The following is an 18,385-nucleotide window of genomic DNA, read 5'->3' as shown; positions in this document are numbered from 1 at the left end:
CGAGGTCTGGCGCCCAGGACCAGAGGGGGTCGGCGGGAGCAGGCGCCGCCTCCAAAGGACGCCCTCGCCCTCCTGCAGGCGCTGGCTCCAGACCCTGACCAGCCAGCTGGGAGCTGAGCCGGGGTAGGGCCGGACAGCCCAGAGGATCAGAAGGGGGTTTTCTCCCGGTGTTGGGCGTTCTTTGGCCAGCAGCGCCCTCCCACGCCGGGGTCGCCCACCCGCAAGCCCCGCCCCGAAGGCTGGAGCTTCCCTGGGGATGGGTGAAGCCGAGGCCACGCCCTGAAGGCGGGAGCGGCTTTGGGGCGGGACCTGGCCGCCCTCAGGGCTCCAGCGCCAAGTTCAGAGCCACGCGCTGTGCTCTTGGCCGGGAGGAGGCTGTGCTGCCCCAGCACCTTTTGCTTCACATCTCCAGAGAGCCCAGGTGAGGCGCGCCCTCCTGTCTGCAGGGACAGAGCCGCGAGCGGGCGCGGGCGGCCGGGTCCATCTCACTTCCACTGCCTTTCCCCAGGACAGGGTTGTTGAGTCCTGCCTTTGACTGTGGGGTCCTTTCCTTCCCAATGTCGCCAGCTTCCTCTAGCTCTCTCGTGTCGTCTCCGAGTCTCATCCCCGTTTCTGTTCCCTTTCTCCTCTCTCACTTTTTCTCCTCTATCTCTTCTTTATTGTCTTCCTGTTTTCATTTCCTTCCGTGTCAGTCTCTCTCCCTCTCCCTCTTTTCCTCTCTTTCTTTATCCTTCTCCCTCACCTTCCCCCTCTCCCCGCTGTTTTTTCAGCACTCAAGAATTCTGCCTATGATTTTTTTTTTCCTCCTAGGGTGACTTTCAGGCTGCAGTTGTTTTCATCCCTCCCTCTGCCCCTCCCGGGGTTTATCGTGTATTGCTCTGTTATTCTCAGCCCAGGCTTGCGCTGGGCAGTAGGGTAAGAACCATGCATCAGCCCCAGATCCTTTCTCCAACAGATTATATCCAAAGATCTGGACGTGTAACCTGTTCACTGCCTTTCCTGGGAAACAAAACAATGCCAAATGATCACATTATACTGAGTTTTTAGAATGAGCTGAAAGAACATACCTGGTTTTAGAGGCAAGGGGTTGATTGAATCCTTTCCTTGACATTTTGCCTTTACTAATAGACACAGACAGCACAGCAGGAAGCTAAGCCGTGCAGAAGCATTTAAGGGAAGTTCCCACCCACACCTGCCTTCTGGGCAGGTTATGCAATGCCAGGTGCAGGGGAGGGAGGGGACAGGATTCAGAGCAGGGTTGTGGGAAGACAGTGGGAGGCCAGAGCTTTGCACCTGAAACATCTGAGGGCCCCTGGAAATAAGAAATTAACAGTAAATTTCTAAAATATGTAGTTGCCAATGCCACTGATGTACAGAAATGAACTTACTTAATTACTCCTGAGGGAGACGTTAGGCATTTTATGGCAGTAATTATGGCATTTGAAATTAATGATTTTATGTACATTAAATAGGAGGGCCAAGGGGAAAATAGTTCCTGTTAGTGTCAAAGATTGTCATAGATGCATAAAGGACGAACTCTAGAAAATCAAGCCTCATTCATTTTTGAGGGATAAAATAGAACTATATCGAGGCAATTTTTTGTTTCTTGGTTAAAATGTAATCTTATCAGAGATATGTGATTTAATTTTTAATGATATTTATGACACATAATATTTATGTGTTCAAACACACACAAATACATAATATATATGCACTAAGTTATAAAAGAGCCTTTGTTTGTTTGTAAAGATCTTAATTACCAATAAAGCTTGAAGCTTTTGCTTCTTGGAAATAATTTAACATGATATTGTAGTTTATTATGACCTTTAATGAAAATTCAACTCATTTACTTTTGATTGATACAGAAATGGAAATTTGGCCATAGATAAATCACACAGAATTAAACAGAAATTAAGTATGATGAAGGTACATTGCAGTGTGTTCAGTGAAAGAATTTGCATGTGCTAGATATTTTGGACAAATTCATAGGTATGTGTGTGGAACTGTGATTTGTGAGGCTCTTTTCTGGTTTAAAAAGTTAAATTGCCTTTTATATCTAATCCCTGATCCCCAATATGTGAGGATTCTCGGGGGAGGGGTAAAAGACTTTGCAAATGATTTAGAATCATCATGTCTGCTTTGCTTGGCAGATTTCTTTTCGGGTATCCAAGAAGTGGCAACTTTTGTTTGAAACATGTAATCACACCAATTTTTTTTTTTAAAAAAGGATGAATTTCAATATTTTTAAACTGATCGTTCCTCATTAGTGGTCAGTGTCTCTGTAAGAACATCATTGTCTTTTTATCCTTAGATGATGCTATTGTTGGAACCTGGGAATGTCAAAAGGAGTAGCTGAGGTAAAATCATGGACTTTTTCCCAGAAGGCTGCCAGTGGAATTGGGACCACCGTCTCAGGCTCCACCTTTATTCTCTAGTTGTATTAGGAAAAGAGCTGCTGTTCCTTGTGCTCTTGCTGCCTGGCATGTACAGAGCCCTGTTGAGTCCCGTCCGTGAGTGCCTGAAGTGAAGATCACTGTTCTTGTTTTACTTATGAAGAGATGGAGACCCAGAGTATTTGTCTGAGGTCAGGCAGGTAGTAGCAGGGCTGATTTGGAACACAAGTTGTGCCCTGGAGCCTGAGTGACCAGGGCTAATTCAGTCCCGTTATGTGACTTCCATGTTGCTGCAGCCCTGGCACATGTAACATCTAAAATATCACTCCACACAGCACCAGCCATTGCCTATTGGCATTGTTTGGCAGAACACTGCTCCCTGTTCTGTGTCCTGGCCATCCTCAGTCATATCCATGGTAGACTCTCCATCTGCACAGCAGGGCCCCATTGAAGCACTGGATTTGCCCTCTGCTTTCACTGGCCCTGCTTCTGCACAGTCTCAGGTATCTGAGTGGGTGATGAGATTGCATCCACCCCTATGAGGGTCCACATGGCCAAGTTATGTTGCACTAGGGCCACTCTCCCTGCTTCCATGGGTACTGGCTGTGTCCGCAGTCTCCTGCACTTAGCTTTCCTGGAATGCAGCAGGCATTGCTGCTAGAGGGGTCCAGGCATAGCTGGCCACAGAGCTTGTAGGGGCTGACCAGGAATTGCTCATCTCCCCAGTGCCACCAGTCAGCCTCTGGGAAAGCCTGGATCACCTTCCGTGTTTAATTTCTTCAGTGCGCCAGAGCCAGGAGAATTCCTGGAAACAGGTGTATTCCCTTTCTTAGGAAACCCCAGGACCTCACAATCCAAATGCAGAAAAGACCCATAGATGATTGTCCTCTGGAATCTTCCAAAAGGGTCTGGAGCTTCTCCAGAGACTAGGGACACCGAAGGATTGGAAGACAGGAGGCATTTTCTGCTGTTGTGTGTTTTAGCTGAAGAGAAAGGCAGATGCAGCAAAGCACTGCATGGGGGAGTTGGGGGTACATGGTGTCTCTGAACAAGATCTGGTGCCTGACCTGCAGCTCAGAACAGCTTGAGGCTGGCTAGTTGGCTTGGGTCAGGGGGTGACTTCAGACATCTCAGGAAAAAGAGGTTATCCAGCTGTTTGCCAAGAGTTCTTTCTTCTGTAGGTGTAGTGGGAAGGAGAAAAATGCCCAGGCTGTGTGGTCATTCATTAAACACTGTTGTGCGCTGGTCCCTGAGAGCTCAGGAGTAATGGGAAGGCCGCCATAGGGTGGACTCTATCCCTTTGCACTCTGTGATAAGAAGTGATACCCCTAATGTTTACGGAGACAGGTTTCTTAGCACTTTCTCTATATTCATTCTTCTAATCTTTCCAACAACCCAGTGAAGAAAACACCAAGGTCACCCTCTTTATAGATCAGAAAACAGAGGCCTGGAGAGGACCCACACCTTGCCCAAGGTCACAGGTTGGAGAGAGCAGAGCTGACCCTGGAGCCCGTGCACTTAACATCTATGTGGATGGAAGACTCCAAGGTTACCTGAGACAACCTGGTTAAGGTATAGACAGGTAATGTGGGAGAATGTGGCCAGTGGTTCCTAGATGAGTGAATGATCAGTGTGCGGTCAGGGTCCAGAGGATGGGTGATAAACTGAGAACCACAAGCTCTTAACACCGTGGGGTATGTGAGGCTTCATCTCCCAGGATGCAGCACCTGCTGAGTTGGGCAATAGGGGATCCTGGTTGATGGCCCAGCTGGGTTGGGAGCCTTGGGGAGATGTGCTCTGTGTTGGTGGGGAAGGCCAGGCATGGTTAGATCCCCTGTAGAAATTGGGGAGCTCAGTTTCAGAAAGTTTCAAAGATCATCACTTGATTTCCGTGATTCACGTGATCTGAGGGCTCTGAAAGTGGTGGGTTAGTCCTGGAATGAAATCTGCTTTTTTTCAAGTAGGAAAGACATGGGGTGGCCATGAGAGACATCTGTGTGGCTCAGAAAGATGTCTTGCTGAGGTCAGAGGGACAAGAGCCAAGGAGGACAAGAGGAGCCCTTCCCAGGACACTCACAATGACAGAGTGACAAGGGCCAGTAAAGAGTGTCAGGGGGCGAGAGCCCGGGTGTGAACTGAGCCTACTGAGGAGAGCTGACGACCACAAAGCATCTTTTCATATCATGTTCAGAGCCAGGAGAATAGGGCTTCATAGATCCATCGCCGTCTAGGGCAGCTGGTGTCTGTGAAGGGGAGGAAGGTGCAGCTGCACTGTGCCCACAGTGGTCTGGACAGAGGAGGATCTGCAGGTGCAAAGGGTGCAGGCCGGTCCTCGGAGGAAAGCAGGAGCCTGGCAGCCCTGGGCTGCTGTGGGTGTGCCTCGGGGCCCTGACCCAGAGAACGCCCTGGCCAGGGCATGGTGTGACCTGGAATGGTATTCCCTCATCTGAGGTGCTGTCTGAGAGGTGTTGAAGTTGAAGCCTGGAGGTGGATGAGACTCAAATCTGATGTTGGCCCTGGGAAAGATCATAGAGTAAGAAAAAGGCTGTGAGTCTGTAGGCAAAGGAGAGACGGGCATGAGGAGCTGGCAGGGGCTCCCTGGGGACAAGTCATGCCAGACTCATGTCATTTTCCACCTTGCAGGTCTTCAGTCTGGCCCTTGTTCTGTCGGGGTTCTGGAGGACATCCTGTGCCCTGGCCTCTCTGACCTTACTCCATGCGGTGCTGATGCAGTGACAGCAGTGACCCTCACGGGTCCCGGGTGGGATGAAAGGTCCCCGGATAGTTCCCAGTTTCATCTCCTCATTTTCTCCATCCTCCTGCTCCTTCTTATTAAGATCTGGATGTTAACATTGATGGATTATGAAGCTGGGTGGGATATTTAATTCAGCAGTTGGCGGTGTCCAGATCCACAATGGTCTCTAAAAGCTGAGATGCTGCCCTGAGTTTATCAGGATGGCATTTGGCAGATTGGAGATAAGTGCACCTGAACTGAGACACATAGCTTCCCTCATATGGTTTTTATGAAAATGAAATGAACAAGGTGCCTTATTTCATTTATTAATACTATCGTTTGTCATGTCGACACTTACGTAGCCGATAAATGGTGACTCCTGTTCTCATACCCTGAAGCATCCTGATGGCAAATGTTCCATCCTGCTGTAAAGGAGATTGGCTTCATCCCGTTAGTCACACATGGGAAGGTCTGGGATGGACTGGAGAGACAGCTTAGCCCGAGCCCATTTTACAGATGGAAACCTGAGGCTCAGAGAGGTTGAGCGCTTTGCTCGGGGTCACAGAGAGGAGTGATGTTTCTGCCTCTGCCTCTTTGGGAGACACCGGCTGACATTAATCTCTGACGTCGGGCACCACCTCTGAGGAATCCACTCAAAAAGGGCATCAGGAGTGGTGCAGAGCCTGCTGCCGCGTGTGGTTTGCATCCTCTCCATGCGACAAAGGACCTGGACTTCCAGAAGTCACACAGGGTGGTTTGCAGGGCAAGGCGGGGTGGCGATGTTCCACAGGAGCTGGGCAAAAGCTTGTGACAAAAGGGCACGCTGAGGTTTTGTGTTCACTTTTCTTGCTTTCTCTCTGATTTAGCCTGTGCTTTCACTCTGTGAGAGGGTTGGCCTCTCTGTCTCGTCTCCTTGAGAGCTCCTGCAGGAAGTGACTGGACACAGGTACATCCTTTCATGGGTGGGCAGGAAGCAGGGAGAGGAAGAAGCTGATTTGGCCCAGGTTATATTTATGCATAGCAAGCCATGGAGGCCCCATTGAATAAGGCTCTCATCCACTCCTAGATTCTCCCTGAACCCTGGGATAAATATTTTCTAAGGATGAAAATTCTGGAATGCTGAGTGGGGTCTGGCTTTGCCAGTACCGCTCACCAGCGATGGGGGCACTTGGAAGAACTTGAGTTCTGGTTTCCAGAACTTGAGGGTGGGGCTGGTGAGGGTGGGTAGGGATGGGATGAAGGCATCCCAGCTGGCTGATGCCACTTCCCCATGGGTGGCACCTTCACATGTGGTCACTGCATGTCTTCCCTTCCACACCATGGGCACTTCCAGGGTGAGGCTGAAAGCTGGTCCACCCATCGGTGTCCAGTTTGGCACAGGCAGACAGTTCACAAACCTCTGACAGGGGAGCAGAGGAGAAGCGAGTGGATTCATGTGTGGGGAGAACCAAGAGTGAGCACTTCTGGTGAGTGGAGATGAGGTTACACATGCTGTCTCTAGGGGCAGGGCCAGGTGGTCAGGTGACTGCCCCCTAGTGTGCGGGTGGGGGCCAGGCACAGCCAGACCCATCCTGCCAAGCCTGCATGTGCATTGCTCCAACGTTTGTCCTTCTGTGCACCTATGCCTGCAGAGCCCCTGTCCCCAGGTGCCTGAAGTGGCCTGGCACTCCTGAGGGTCAGGAGAGAAAATGAGTATGGCAACTAGCAAGGAAGGAAAACTGCCCTCAACCAGGGTGCAAGCACAGTCGAATTAAGTCAGAGCTGGCAGGCGGAAGCCCTGTGTGCTCTGTGAATGTGGCAGCTGCTGCTAGATGCTGACAGGTGCAGGGGCAGGGCTGAGCCAGCGCCTCTGGGTGGCAGCCGTATGTGGTGTGTGTGTGTGTGTGTGTGTGTGTGTGTGTGTGTGTGTTCCGTGAGAGAGTCCTGGAGGCATAGCGCTCCAAGCTGAGGTGAGTTGTCACATTCATAGCAATCAGGATTCTTTGGATGCAAACCACAGCGACGGACTCTGGCCAACTTTGTCAAGAAGGAATTAATTAGAAGGTTATGGTGGCAAGTAGATCACAGTGTCAGAGGGAGAACTGGAGAAATAAGCTCAAAAAAGACCAGGATTGAGCTATTCAGAGAGTTCCAGTACCAGGCACACATAAGCAGCTTCTCAAACTGAAACTGGGTTTGGTTAGGAAGGATGCTGAGTAGCATAAAACAGAACCAAGCCATCTGACTGTTCTCGTCATAGAGATTGTGTATTCCTCCTTTCCTGACAGCTGGTTTAAAAACCTGGGCAAAGGGGGACCCTGCAGTCCACCCCACTCTTCCTGAGATGCCCTGTGGGGGCTGCAGAGATAGATCAGACACAGGCTGTCTCTTCCCCACGAACCAACAGAATAAATGAATGACTGTCTCCCCTAAGAGATATGGTCTGGCTCCCTGTGGCTAGACCATGTGGTCTTACCCGTAAACAGTCCTCACACTCTCGATTTACGTCTAACCCACTCTTGTCAATGCCTGGCATTGGTGTGTGCCGTTCTCTCTGCTCTCTCTTTTCTTTGTATCTGTCTGCCCTTTGGAGGCCTCCTGCCTCTTCCAGGAGGGCCTCTCATTATTCTGGTGCCCAGAATTAGAAAGTATATGGGGTACACGCTGTGGTGTGCTGGTAAGTGTTTAACAACTGGTTCTCAGCATGTAGCTCCAACATGAATTTTGGGTGATATTTTCATGTACAATAAAGTGTAAGATGAAAGTGGAACAATGAACATATGTCAGAACTTCACTTGTTTGTCAGTGATCTAAATAACTTCTTTCGTAAATCACATAATAGTTTCAGAATACTAGAAGAATAGTCCCTCAGCTTTTTGTGAGCTATTCACAATATAACAGCTATCGACAAGACAACAATTTCAGTTTAATCTGCATTATTGACAATTTTTTTCCCATTACTTTCTTAAGTCCAGACACTGAACAAAACAAGAAATCAAGCCTTGATTTATAGCATTTCCATAAATGATCCCATTCTGACTGATTTCCTGATTTATGGCCACTCACGATATCCCTGGATGTGGTGTGACGAGGAGTGGACAGTGGCAAGCTCCCGCACCGGCAGGCAGAGCGGCGTCCACAGCGTAGGCAACCGGAATGTGTAGTAGAATGCCTAGGAAGTGGTGGGTTCTGACTATGTATTACTTGTGTTTTTAATACAATTTCTATGACTGTAAGTTTGTATAATTTAGTTTTGAATAATGTCTGAGTTAAAACAGCTAACTCAAAACATTCCTGATCATCTCACAAGCCAATGTGAGCTGGCTCCAGCACACCACTGGCCACATGCCAAGAAAATCAAGTTGCAGGCAGAGAGGAAAATCTTCAGACAGAGTTGCATGACTGTGTCCTCTCAGTTTCCTCAGGGGGTGAGCTTTATTAAGTGCCACAGTAACAGATCCTGTCATTGGTTCAATCAACAACCATTTCTAACCCCATCACACTTGGTTTTCCTGCACTGCAGAGGTTGGGAAGCTGAATCCATGTTTCCCAGACTCCTTTGCATCCGGGATGCAGGCCTTTGGCATAGATCCCCACAAGCAGCCAGGTACATCACCCAGCCCTGGATGTGCAGTCGAGTCCCATGAGCTGAAGTCTTTGGCAGGCAGGTGATGTCTGTCATTCACAGTGGCAGAGACATCTGGTCTTGTGGGGTGGCTGTGGTGGAGTTTGTAGGAGTTTGATCCCTTGTGATAGGTGCTGATACCAGCAGAGTTTCTACTAGACAGTGCCAGGGCATGGTTAGGCTTTTTTCTCTGGCTATCCTGACCCTTGGAGAGCACCCAAACTTGGTCTGTGTCTCTCACAGAGATTTAATGAGCTGCATGATACCCTTTAATAAGTTCCTTTCTGTTTAAACTACCTGGGTAGAGGTCGCTGTCTGCAGCTAGGAAGCCCTGATTGCTGGAACCTAAGGGATGTGAGAAATCACTGTGGAGTGTCAAGGTAACCAGGGATCTGCTCCTGGGGCCTATTAATCCACCTCTTTTAGAAGGAGTCTGCAGTCCTGTTTGTGTTTGAATATTCATGAATGTTAGAAGAGCAGCTTAGTCTGGGTATGGCTATGGCTGACAGAAGTATCAGGCTATTGCACAGTTGATTATTAGATCTGCATTTTTTACCCTTTAGCTTGTCAAAATAATGTCTAAAAAACCAGATTGATCACAAGAGATGCATCATAATGCCACATAAACATATCACTTGGCGCCTTATGGTATTTAGGACCATAGAGGCCACCTGGTCCAGCCTCCTCATTTTGCAGCTGAGCAAGGTCTTTGAAGGACAGGGACCTGTCCAAGGCCCTCTCGAAACACTGAAGCTGAGACTCATACCCGAGTGTCTTAACTTTTGCCCACCCCACGCTGTTTCTCAGTCTTAACCAGCAAGCTTTCCTTGTTATTTTGGTTTGTCTTATGTCTAGGTTTGATTTGGCAGCACGTTTCAACATCTGGTGAAGGCGTGGGAATAAAACAGTGTAGGTGGGTGGAACACCTAAGAGCGGAATGTTTGGTGTTCTCTTAGGGTATACTGGGCAAGGCCTGCTGGGCCGTCCTTCCTCACCATGCTGCCTGCGTTTATTCAGTTAAGAAAGTGGCACATTTTGTGTCTTTGAGAATGCAAGTATTTTAGTTAGGAGAGTGATGTTCCGTCTATGGAAGACTTTGTCTGTCTCCATCATAGGCTTGGAGAGGGTGTCCCGTGTCCCAGCAGCATGGCTCTATATAGTCGTTGATTCTTTTGTTTACTTCTCCATGTCATTCATTTTGTTCCTGTCCCTTGACCACAAAGAAATAAATGAACATTCCTGAGGCCCTGACATGGGCCGGGCGAGGTGGGAGCCTCCTTCTGGATATTATTATCCTGTTTAAATGCATTATTTTCCCACTCATTTCACGATTGCCCAATATTCAGAGAAGTTACATTACGCAGCTGAAGCTCCATAATAAGTGCATGGAGGTGAGATTCGAACCCACGTCTTTCCCATTCTACTTTTTGTGCCTTTCTGTTTTATTTTGCTTCTTGGTATTCCTGTGTATTATTAATAGTCTGAAGCTTGGTAATAGATGCAATAGTCATTAGAGTAAAGCAAATACGGTATCGTGCTCTCTGAAGGATAACAGGGACATTTTTGTTTAATTGCTATTTTGATTGTTCTTTTAAGAGTGTTCTCGAGGAAGGAAAACAGAGGGAAAGACCAGCAAAGCTCACTGTGTCTAACTTTTGCCATATGCATGGACCTAATTTCTCACTTGCCAAGCAATACAGGCTTTATTTTTGAGACTTCTTGAGGGTGGCTGAGTTCTGCATGCTTGCTGGGGTTGGAAAAATCTGGTGTGATGGGGGTCAGTGGCTCCATGACATGCCAAGGCGGAGTAAGCCACAGAGCTCAGTCTGCCATAGGTGTGGCCTCTTTCCTTCCTCACATCTGTGTCAACACCTGGCAGGAGGTGCCTGATTCCAGTGGGGAATGTTAAGCAGCCTCTGCCCATCCCTCCCACCCATCAAGAGCCTTGGACACAGATGAGGTAGAACGCCCAGATGGTGGCTGCCAGGGGAGTGTGTCCACCTCTTACTTGGGCCAGGCGTGTGGCAGCTCACTGCAGCAGGCGTCCCGTGGGCGAGGTCGGTGCTCTGCTGATGTCTTTGATATTTTTCTTTATCTGGCCTAGTCTGAAACTAGTACTTTCCCCTGCCTGTGACCCCTGACTTCATTTGCAAAGTTTTGTCATGCACTTTCTGAAATTTTCATGACAGAGAGCGCTGGAGAAATTTGGGGCAGTGATAGAGATGGAAGAAGGTTTTTAGCTGGGAATCTTTATGCATTTTCTCTGTTTTCTCCTTCTCTTTATTTTTTTTCTTGACCTATGCTTCACACTGGTCTCTGTCTTCTCCATGCTCAGAAAACAGAGGAGGCTTGAGCTTCCAGCAAAGACCTTGCCACATATTACTGGAGACAGGCCAGTGCACGGCAGGGGTGGGTGGGGAGGGCCAAGAGGAGAGTGTCCCTCCCCTGAGCGTCACTGGCTCTGTTCTCGGCCAGTTACTCTTTGTCTCCACATTTTAGGTTCTCTTCCTGCATTCAAGCATGGGCAAGGCCAGGGCTGCTATTTCAGGACTGCGTCCAGCCCTGAAGTTTTCTCTGGGCCTCCACGGGGGACCTTCCTGCTCTGAATTCCACATGCATCCTCCAGGCCACGCCGCAGGCCACACTGCACACTCACCCTACTCTCCAGCCGTTTCCAACTACTTAGAATTCAGTTTTGAGAGTCACCAGTCTTATGTAGTCTGGAGCCTGGCACATAGTAGGTGCTTTGTGCATGTTTACTGAGCGAATGAACAGAAAATGAAATGCACTTTGCCTAAAAGCTGATCTGATCTGATCTGAGTGCCCAGGCACCCTTCTTCCGAAGCTCTCCTTTTGTTCCTGTGGCCCAGGGAATGCTCAGTTCCAGGCTTGGCAGAGGTGAGGTCTCTCTAGGCGGCATGAAACAGACTGTGAAGCCCCTATGAGAAATAGCCTGCCCTCTGGGCAGGCCCCTCCGCTCCCAGGAGACTCCAGCCAGAGCACTCCAGTGTGGGGCCTAGGACTCCTCTTTTCCAAGGGAGAGTAGACAGCAGGGGGAATTCACCTCCGAATTATTTCCTGGAGCAGTTACGAAAGTAGCATCTCTGAAGTCACAGAGCCTTCAGCTCCACTGGGCTGTGAAAATCCCTTACAGAATTCTGACCCCAACCAAGCAGAAAAGGGCACTGCCCCCTTTAAAACAGTTGACTGCAGAACAAAACAAAATGCTAAAATAAGACTAGTTTGAAAATATTGGAAAGTTAAGAAAAAACTCCCCCAAATTCCAATACTAGCATCATCATAGTATATAGCATATTACATATATAGCATATTATATGGTGTATTATGTATACATTCTATGTATACTATATGTTATATAGTGTATGTACATAGTATAAATTATTTTTCACATACGTATTGCTTTGGTATGTTTTCTTTCATGTTTCTGTTTATTTGGTAGATAGGCTTTTTTCCTGTTTTGTTTTACAACATGTTTATATCTGACACTAACATTGTATTCTAAACGTTTTTTCCCATACTATTGCATAGTCTTTATAGCCACACTTAAAACATGAATCATTTCTTTCTAAAAACAGTCAGGTCAATTTTATTTTGGCTTCTAGATCCTGCCCCTCCCTGAGCACTCTCCCACTGCAGAACTGTGTTAGGCTCAGTTCCCCAGAGAGCCCTCAGGTTCTCCACACTGCAGGCCCCATGCAAGCTTCTTGTGAACCCTGGGCAGCCCCTTCTGGGTCCTCAGAGCTCAGTTTAGATGCCACCATTGCCTGTTTGCAACACTGGCACATGTGCAGGTCCCTGTGTTCTGTACAGCTGAACTCAGGACTGCCTTATCACCACTGTCACTACCGCACCTCGCACAGGACCTGCATGCTGGGTGCTCTCAGCGAATGCTTGCGGAATGAACGGAAGAGGGAATCAATGAACAAATGACCTGGTGGTCGTTTTCTCTGTTTCCTCCTGGGGTTTTTCCTTTGGTGTATGCATTTTGTGTGTGTGTGCATAGAATAGGTAACACCAAATCTATAATCTTTTTGTCCTTTTGCCTCCTCAGCATTTGATCATAAGCATAGTGAGCATCACTGTCCAAGGCTGCACGGTGCTTCGTTTTGCATATGCATCCTGCTTTGTTCACCATGTCTCTGGAGTTACTCATTTACTTGCTTGTTGCTTTCACCACTATAAACCACCACTATAAACCATGATCAGCATTTGATCATAAGCATAGCGAGCATCACTGTCCAAGGCTGCACAGTGCTTCGCATTGCGTATGCATCCTGCTTTGTTAACCATGTCTCTGGAGTTAGCATTTATTTGCTTGTTGCTTTCACTACTATAAACCATACTTCATTTCCTTCTCCTGTTAGGCAGATCTGACCCCTCAGCCTGCCTCTCCTAGCCATGGTCAGACTGTTGTTAGTCCAGCGCCTGAGGGAAGGTACTTTTGGAGTTCCAGGCCCTTGTGTGACCCCCACCCTTAAGGTGACTGTTGACGCCCACAGGCCAATCAGCTGTATTCTCAGAGAACTCTGAGAATACAGGCTGGTGGGCTATTCCCTAAGGAAAAACTGGGCGGATTCTCACTGGGGTTGGAACTAGGGTCAAGGGGAGATAAGGAAATGGGAAGAGGCTGGATGCCCTTGGTGGGGCTTCATAGTTTGATCTTACTTCAGAGTTGGAAAGCAAAGCGCATCCTTCAGCCACAGCTAGTGGTTTCCCCACTTGCGCCTGAGCCGTGGACTGGGCAGGGCCAAGTGCCTGGCAGGGAGCACAGGGTAGGAGCAGGAGGTGGAGAAGCTAGGAGGCAGGCTGCAGTCGGCCCGTCGCCCTTCTCACCATGCGGATGTCTCCTCCCTTGGCCCTGTGGGAATATGGAGGGCTCACATTCTCCTCTCTGTGCAGGAGCAGGTCATAGGCCACACTCTTTGGGAGGACAAAGTTGACTTCTTTCTAACAGTTGCTGTCCTGTCATTCATTCACTCATTCATTCAGCAAAGGCTTCCTGAGCTCCTGTCCTGTTGCATGCATGATTAAGTACTGCAGATGTGAAGGCGAATTGACATATTTGGGTTCTTAGAGTTTGCCTTCTAGCAGACCACAAACAAGTAAATACAATGTTGCACGTGGTGCATGCAGGCCTTTGGTGCCCAGGACAGTGGCGGCATGGAGGAGGGAGTGTTATCTGTGTCTGAGAGCACTGGGGAAGCCTCTAGGGGAGGCTGTGCCTGAGGTGCATTTTGGAATGAGTTCACAGGTATGGTGGGAATAAAGCCGTCCACATGTACTTGGGAGTTGGGGGAAGAGTGGGGACACATGACTCTCACAAGAAGCATGGCTCTGAGAAAATCGGAGACCATACAGAAGCTGACAGGGAATGTGATGTGGACAAAGGGGCCGCCAGGCCCGGAGGCAGGTCTGGTAACCCGAGGAGCAATGGGTTGACATTAGGGTCAGGACAGAGAGGGCTGCGTGAGGAGCAAAGACCATGAAGTCCATGATCCTCCAACACATCGGCCCTAATGCTGCAGCCTCCCTGTGCCCTCAACACTCAGCCAGGGCCAGAGGGAGCTTGAGCATGGAGCAGGGGCTGAGGGCACGTGGCTTCCTCATGATGGAGTCTACTTGTTGACAGATGACCCAGAAACTTCTGGAGGACCCCTAAGGCCCTAACGCAGTCCCCAGAGCAGGCTCTTTCCATTCACCTCCAGACTGTCCATTTCATGCTGGTTAGTCCCCAGGAACCACTTCTGACAGGGGAATCCTACATTTCTCTCTGCTGAGCTATAGGGGCCGCTGCCCTTGGGCATTTTCAGCAGAGACCCCTGTCCCCACTCTGCCTCAGGGAGGTGGGCCCTGGAGGACGGTGCCATCCATGCTCCTTGTCTCCTCAGAGGTGGTGTGGTCAGCACACCCATCCCACAGACCGCGGAGGAGGCCTGAGCGTCAGGGTCCTGTCTGATGCCAGCTCATGATGCACTGTGCCTGAGTGATGGATGCCCATCTCACTGCCTGTCACTTCCTCTCTCTGCAGGGCCCTGTGGCCGAGTGTGTCCAGCCCAGTGTCACAGGGAGCTTCCACATCTCATGGCTCCTTGCTGGGCCAAGCCCTCCAGAACCCCAAACCCGTAAAGACTGATGGCTGCCAGAGTGGCCACCTTGCTTATCCTGTGGCCCTGGCCCTGGTGATCACCATGGCAGCTGGGAAGGGAGTCCCGTTGAGCCCATCGGCTGAAAACAGATGGCGACTTAGCGAACCTGAGCTGGGCCGGGGCTGCAAGCCAGTGCTGCTGGAGAAGACAAACCGCCTGGGCCCCGAGGCTGCTGTGGGCAGGGCAGGCCGGGATGTGGGCAGTGTGGAGCTGGCACTGTTGGCAGCCCCAGGCAAGCCCCTGCCTGGCAAGCCACTGCCCCTGAAGGCGCGTGGGGAGCAGAGTCAGAGTGCCTTCACGGAGCTGCCGAGGATGAAGGACTGGCAGGTGGATCCTCAGGCCCAGGAGAGGGAGCATGATGACCCCACAGGCCAGCCTGGCGTCCTGCAGCTGACCCAGGACGTCCCCAGAGGCCCAGCCGGCAGCAAAGTCTTCTCTGTGTGGCCCAGCAGAGCACGAGGTGAGCAGAGAAGCGCCTTTAGCAAACCAACCAAGCGACCAGCAGAGAGGCCTGGGCCAACCTCAGTCTTCCCTGCAGGGGAATGTGCAGACACCCTGGGGGAGCTGTCTGGACTCCTCAACACCGCAGACCTCGCTTGTTGGGGTCGACTTTCAACTCCCAAGCTTTTGGTTGGTGATTTCTGGAACTTGCAAGCATTGCCACAGAATGCTCCACTCTGCAGCACTTTCCTGGGTGCCCCCACACTGTGGCTGGAGCACACCCAGGCCCAGGTGCCCCCACCCTCGTCATCCTCCACCACTTCCTGGGCCCTCCTGCCACCCACCCTCACCTCCCTGGGCTTGTCTACCCAGAACTGGTGTGCAAAGTGCAACCTGTCCTTCCGCCTGACGTCCGACCTGGTCTTCCACATGCGGTCCCACCACAAAAAGGAGCATGCAGGGCCTGATACACATTCTCAGAAGCAGAGAGAAGAGACCCTCGCCTGCCCTGTGTGCCAGGAGCACTTCCGGGAGCGCCACCACCTCTCCCGGCACATGACTTCTCACAGCTAGCAGGTGGGCGCAGAGTGACCTGCTGGGTGCGGCAGCCAGCCTTTGGCCGAAGGGGGCTCCCTGGGCCTGCCTTGAGGGGGATGTCATGGTCCTTTGCAGAACTGCCACCTTTGACATTCATAGATAAACAGCTCAGGCATAATTTGAAAAAGCCACACCTACATGATGTGTTTTGAGGGAAATGAAGTCCTGAAATAAAGTGATGGGCTTTGCAAATCCAGGGTAAAGGCCCTAACAAGCACAGAAGCGGGGGCGACTCCTGGCACACATCATGGGCTTTGGAGGCACCCAAGCCTGGATTCAAATCTGGGCTCTTTCACATACCGGCTGTGACCCCAGACAAAGAGCTTTAACCTGCTGAGTCCCCATTTTCTCGTCTGTGAAGTGGAGATGATAACACTGTGTCAGGCTGGCATTCAGGTCACATGAAAGGCGTGCGGAAAGTGGCCAGCATTCTGCCTGCAGACCCTGAGCACTGAGTCAACGAGGTTTGTGATGATGTCTGTACTAGTCAGCTATTGTCATTAACAAGATCTCCATGGCATACAAGCTAAAGCATCTGTCTCAGTCATGAGTCTGTGGGTTGGCTCAGATTAAGCTGAGCTTGGCTGGGCTTGGCAGCAAGTCTCAGATTTGATCAAGTCATGTTCGTTTTCTTCTTCGGCTGGTGGGCTACCCAGAGCGGGCATGCTTCTTTCGCGGTTATGCCAAGAACACAAGAGGGTGAGTCTAACAAGCACACTTGAAGCCTCTGCTTGGTTTGCATTGCCAACGTCCTCTCAGCCCATACAAGTGGCAGAACCAGGCCCAATACTGAGGAGTGGAAAAGCGTAGGCTGCCCTTGATGAAGCTGTGACACGGGAGTGAGCATCCATCCCCTCCACAGGAGGGTGAAGAATTGGAATAGGTAATTCCAGCCAACACCTGGTCCATAGTTCTTTACGTTGTGAGTATATGAGTAGAGGGAAATAGAACCCCCTCCCCACCACCTACACACATGCCCTTTTACCTTCCAAGAATAGGACATGTGCAAAAACTAGGCTTCCAGATTGTGAAGCTGGGGAGCATTCTAGGTACCATTTATTATCTACTGCATTTCTGTCAGTAGCTATTGTAGGTACCCGCATCGGCCCTTGTTCCTAAGGATGTGTGGAGCCCAGGCTGTACTCTTTGACATTGCACAGGTCAGTCTGCGTGAAAGCCCTTTGTGGGGAGTTTCCAAGCCAGTGTCGTTTTTGCACTGGTTTCCACCTCACTGTCAGATACTGTTCTTTGGATGTGCAGTTTCCAGCCCCCCAGCACAGAGCTCAGGCTTGTGGCTGGGAATAAGCCAGGGTGAGCAGGTGGGGATCTCAGCCAGCCTCCCAGACTGCACCTCTTCTCTTGCTCTCCTCTGTCCACCCTTCCAGGCAGCAGCACTCCCATCTGGCTGCTCTGATGTCCTCGCTGCCTCCATTCCTGCCTCTCGCCATGCTCCCATCCATTGCCCACATGCACACAACCAGATCATCTTCTGAACGTGTAACTCAGATGATGCCTCCAACCCTGTGGCTGCCCTTCACACTTACAGGCCTAAGGACCCAGCAGGCCCCAGCAGGACCTGCCAGCTGCTTCACAAACAAGTCCTTGCCTGTTGTTAATTGCAAACACTCATTTCACGTCCCTGTGTGCCACGCAATAGCATAAGCACTGGAAGAATACAGATGTTATAGTGAGTCCTATCATAGCCCTGGGAGGCAAGAGCTATTTCCTTTCCATTTCTACAATGAGTCAATTGCAGATGATGCTATAACACTTCCAGTGTTTCTGACACTCCCCTGAAGCTATGCCTGTTACCTTCATGGGCTGAGCTTGCCCTTATGAGGCCCACAGGTGGCAGTGGGCAGAGGGCACCCCGCTATACCACCTCGCTGCTGTTCTGCTGTCTGCTCCCGTGTTCTGACCGCAGCTCTCATGCCGTTTTTCAAGCCTGGGCTTCATTCAGCATTTTCTCTCTAGCTCTTCGTGGTGCCGCTCCTGCTGTGGTTCCACAGGGCTTCTTCTCACAGGTCAGCTCCTTAGAGAAGTCTCCCAGATTCCCTGTAAAGCAGCCCTGCAGCCTCTGTCACTCCCAGCCGCATCACCCTGTTGCTTCCTTCACAGCATGTCTCACCATCTGCAACCATCTTTCTGTTTGTTGTCTTGTTGATTTGCTGCGGCCACACTGTCAGCTCCTTAGGGGTAGAGATTGGTTTGTTTACTGTGCATCCCTGGTGCCCAGAACAGGGCATGGCGTACTGTTGGTGCATAATAAATATTGTGGAAATAATTTCTGTGTGAGAAGCTGGGTCTGAATATGTGTGCAATCTTCCTTTGGCTGTGGAGGGTCGCAGGAGGCTGCCATGTAGCTGGAAGCCTCCATGTGTACTGAGCTTCCTTCACCTACGCTGTCTCCCTGGCCTGGCAAGGGATTGAGTGAGTGGATCCATTTCCA

The 18,385-nt window shown here is 50.2% G+C and overlaps 1 protein-coding gene across 2 annotated transcripts; it reads left to right on the top strand.

Annotated features, from left to right (window-relative positions):
* Nucleotides 1-297: 297 nt before the first annotated feature.
* On the top strand, nucleotides 298-18,220 carry ZNF488 (zinc finger protein 488). Of its 2 annotated transcripts, none has more exons than XR_007728645.1 (2): nucleotides 298-421; nucleotides 3,825-3,965. XR_007728645.1 is itself a non-coding variant. In XM_050803159.1 (2 exons), the coding sequence occupies exon 2, from the start codon at nucleotides 14,941-14,943 to the stop codon at nucleotides 15,910-15,912; it is 972 nt and encodes a 323-aa protein (XP_050659116.1). In that variant the 5' UTR covers nucleotides 298-421; nucleotides 14,781-14,940; the 3' UTR covers nucleotides 15,913-18,220. The 2 variants fall into 2 exon arrangements, 1 of the variants encoding a protein (XP_050659116.1); XM_050803159.1 differs by lacking the exon at nucleotides 3,825-3,965 and adding an exon at nucleotides 14,781-18,220.
* The last annotated feature ends 165 nt before the right edge of the window (nucleotides 18,221-18,385 follow it).

Source organism: Macaca thibetana, chromosome 9 (genome assembly GCF_024542745.1).
Source record: "Macaca thibetana thibetana isolate TM-01 chromosome 9, ASM2454274v1, whole genome shotgun sequence".
NCBI classification, from domain to species: Eukaryota; Metazoa; Chordata; class Mammalia; order Primates; family Cercopithecidae; genus Macaca; species Macaca thibetana.
Note: the sequence above shows the minus strand (reverse complement) of the source record. Positions and strands in the feature narration are given on the sequence as shown.

What these genes read in the sequence shown, in the direction of transcription:
- ZNF488 (XM_050803159.1), top strand. Translation starts at nt 14,941, where the DNA reads ATGGCAGCTGGGAAGGGAGTCCCGTTGAGCCCATCGGCTGAAAACAGA.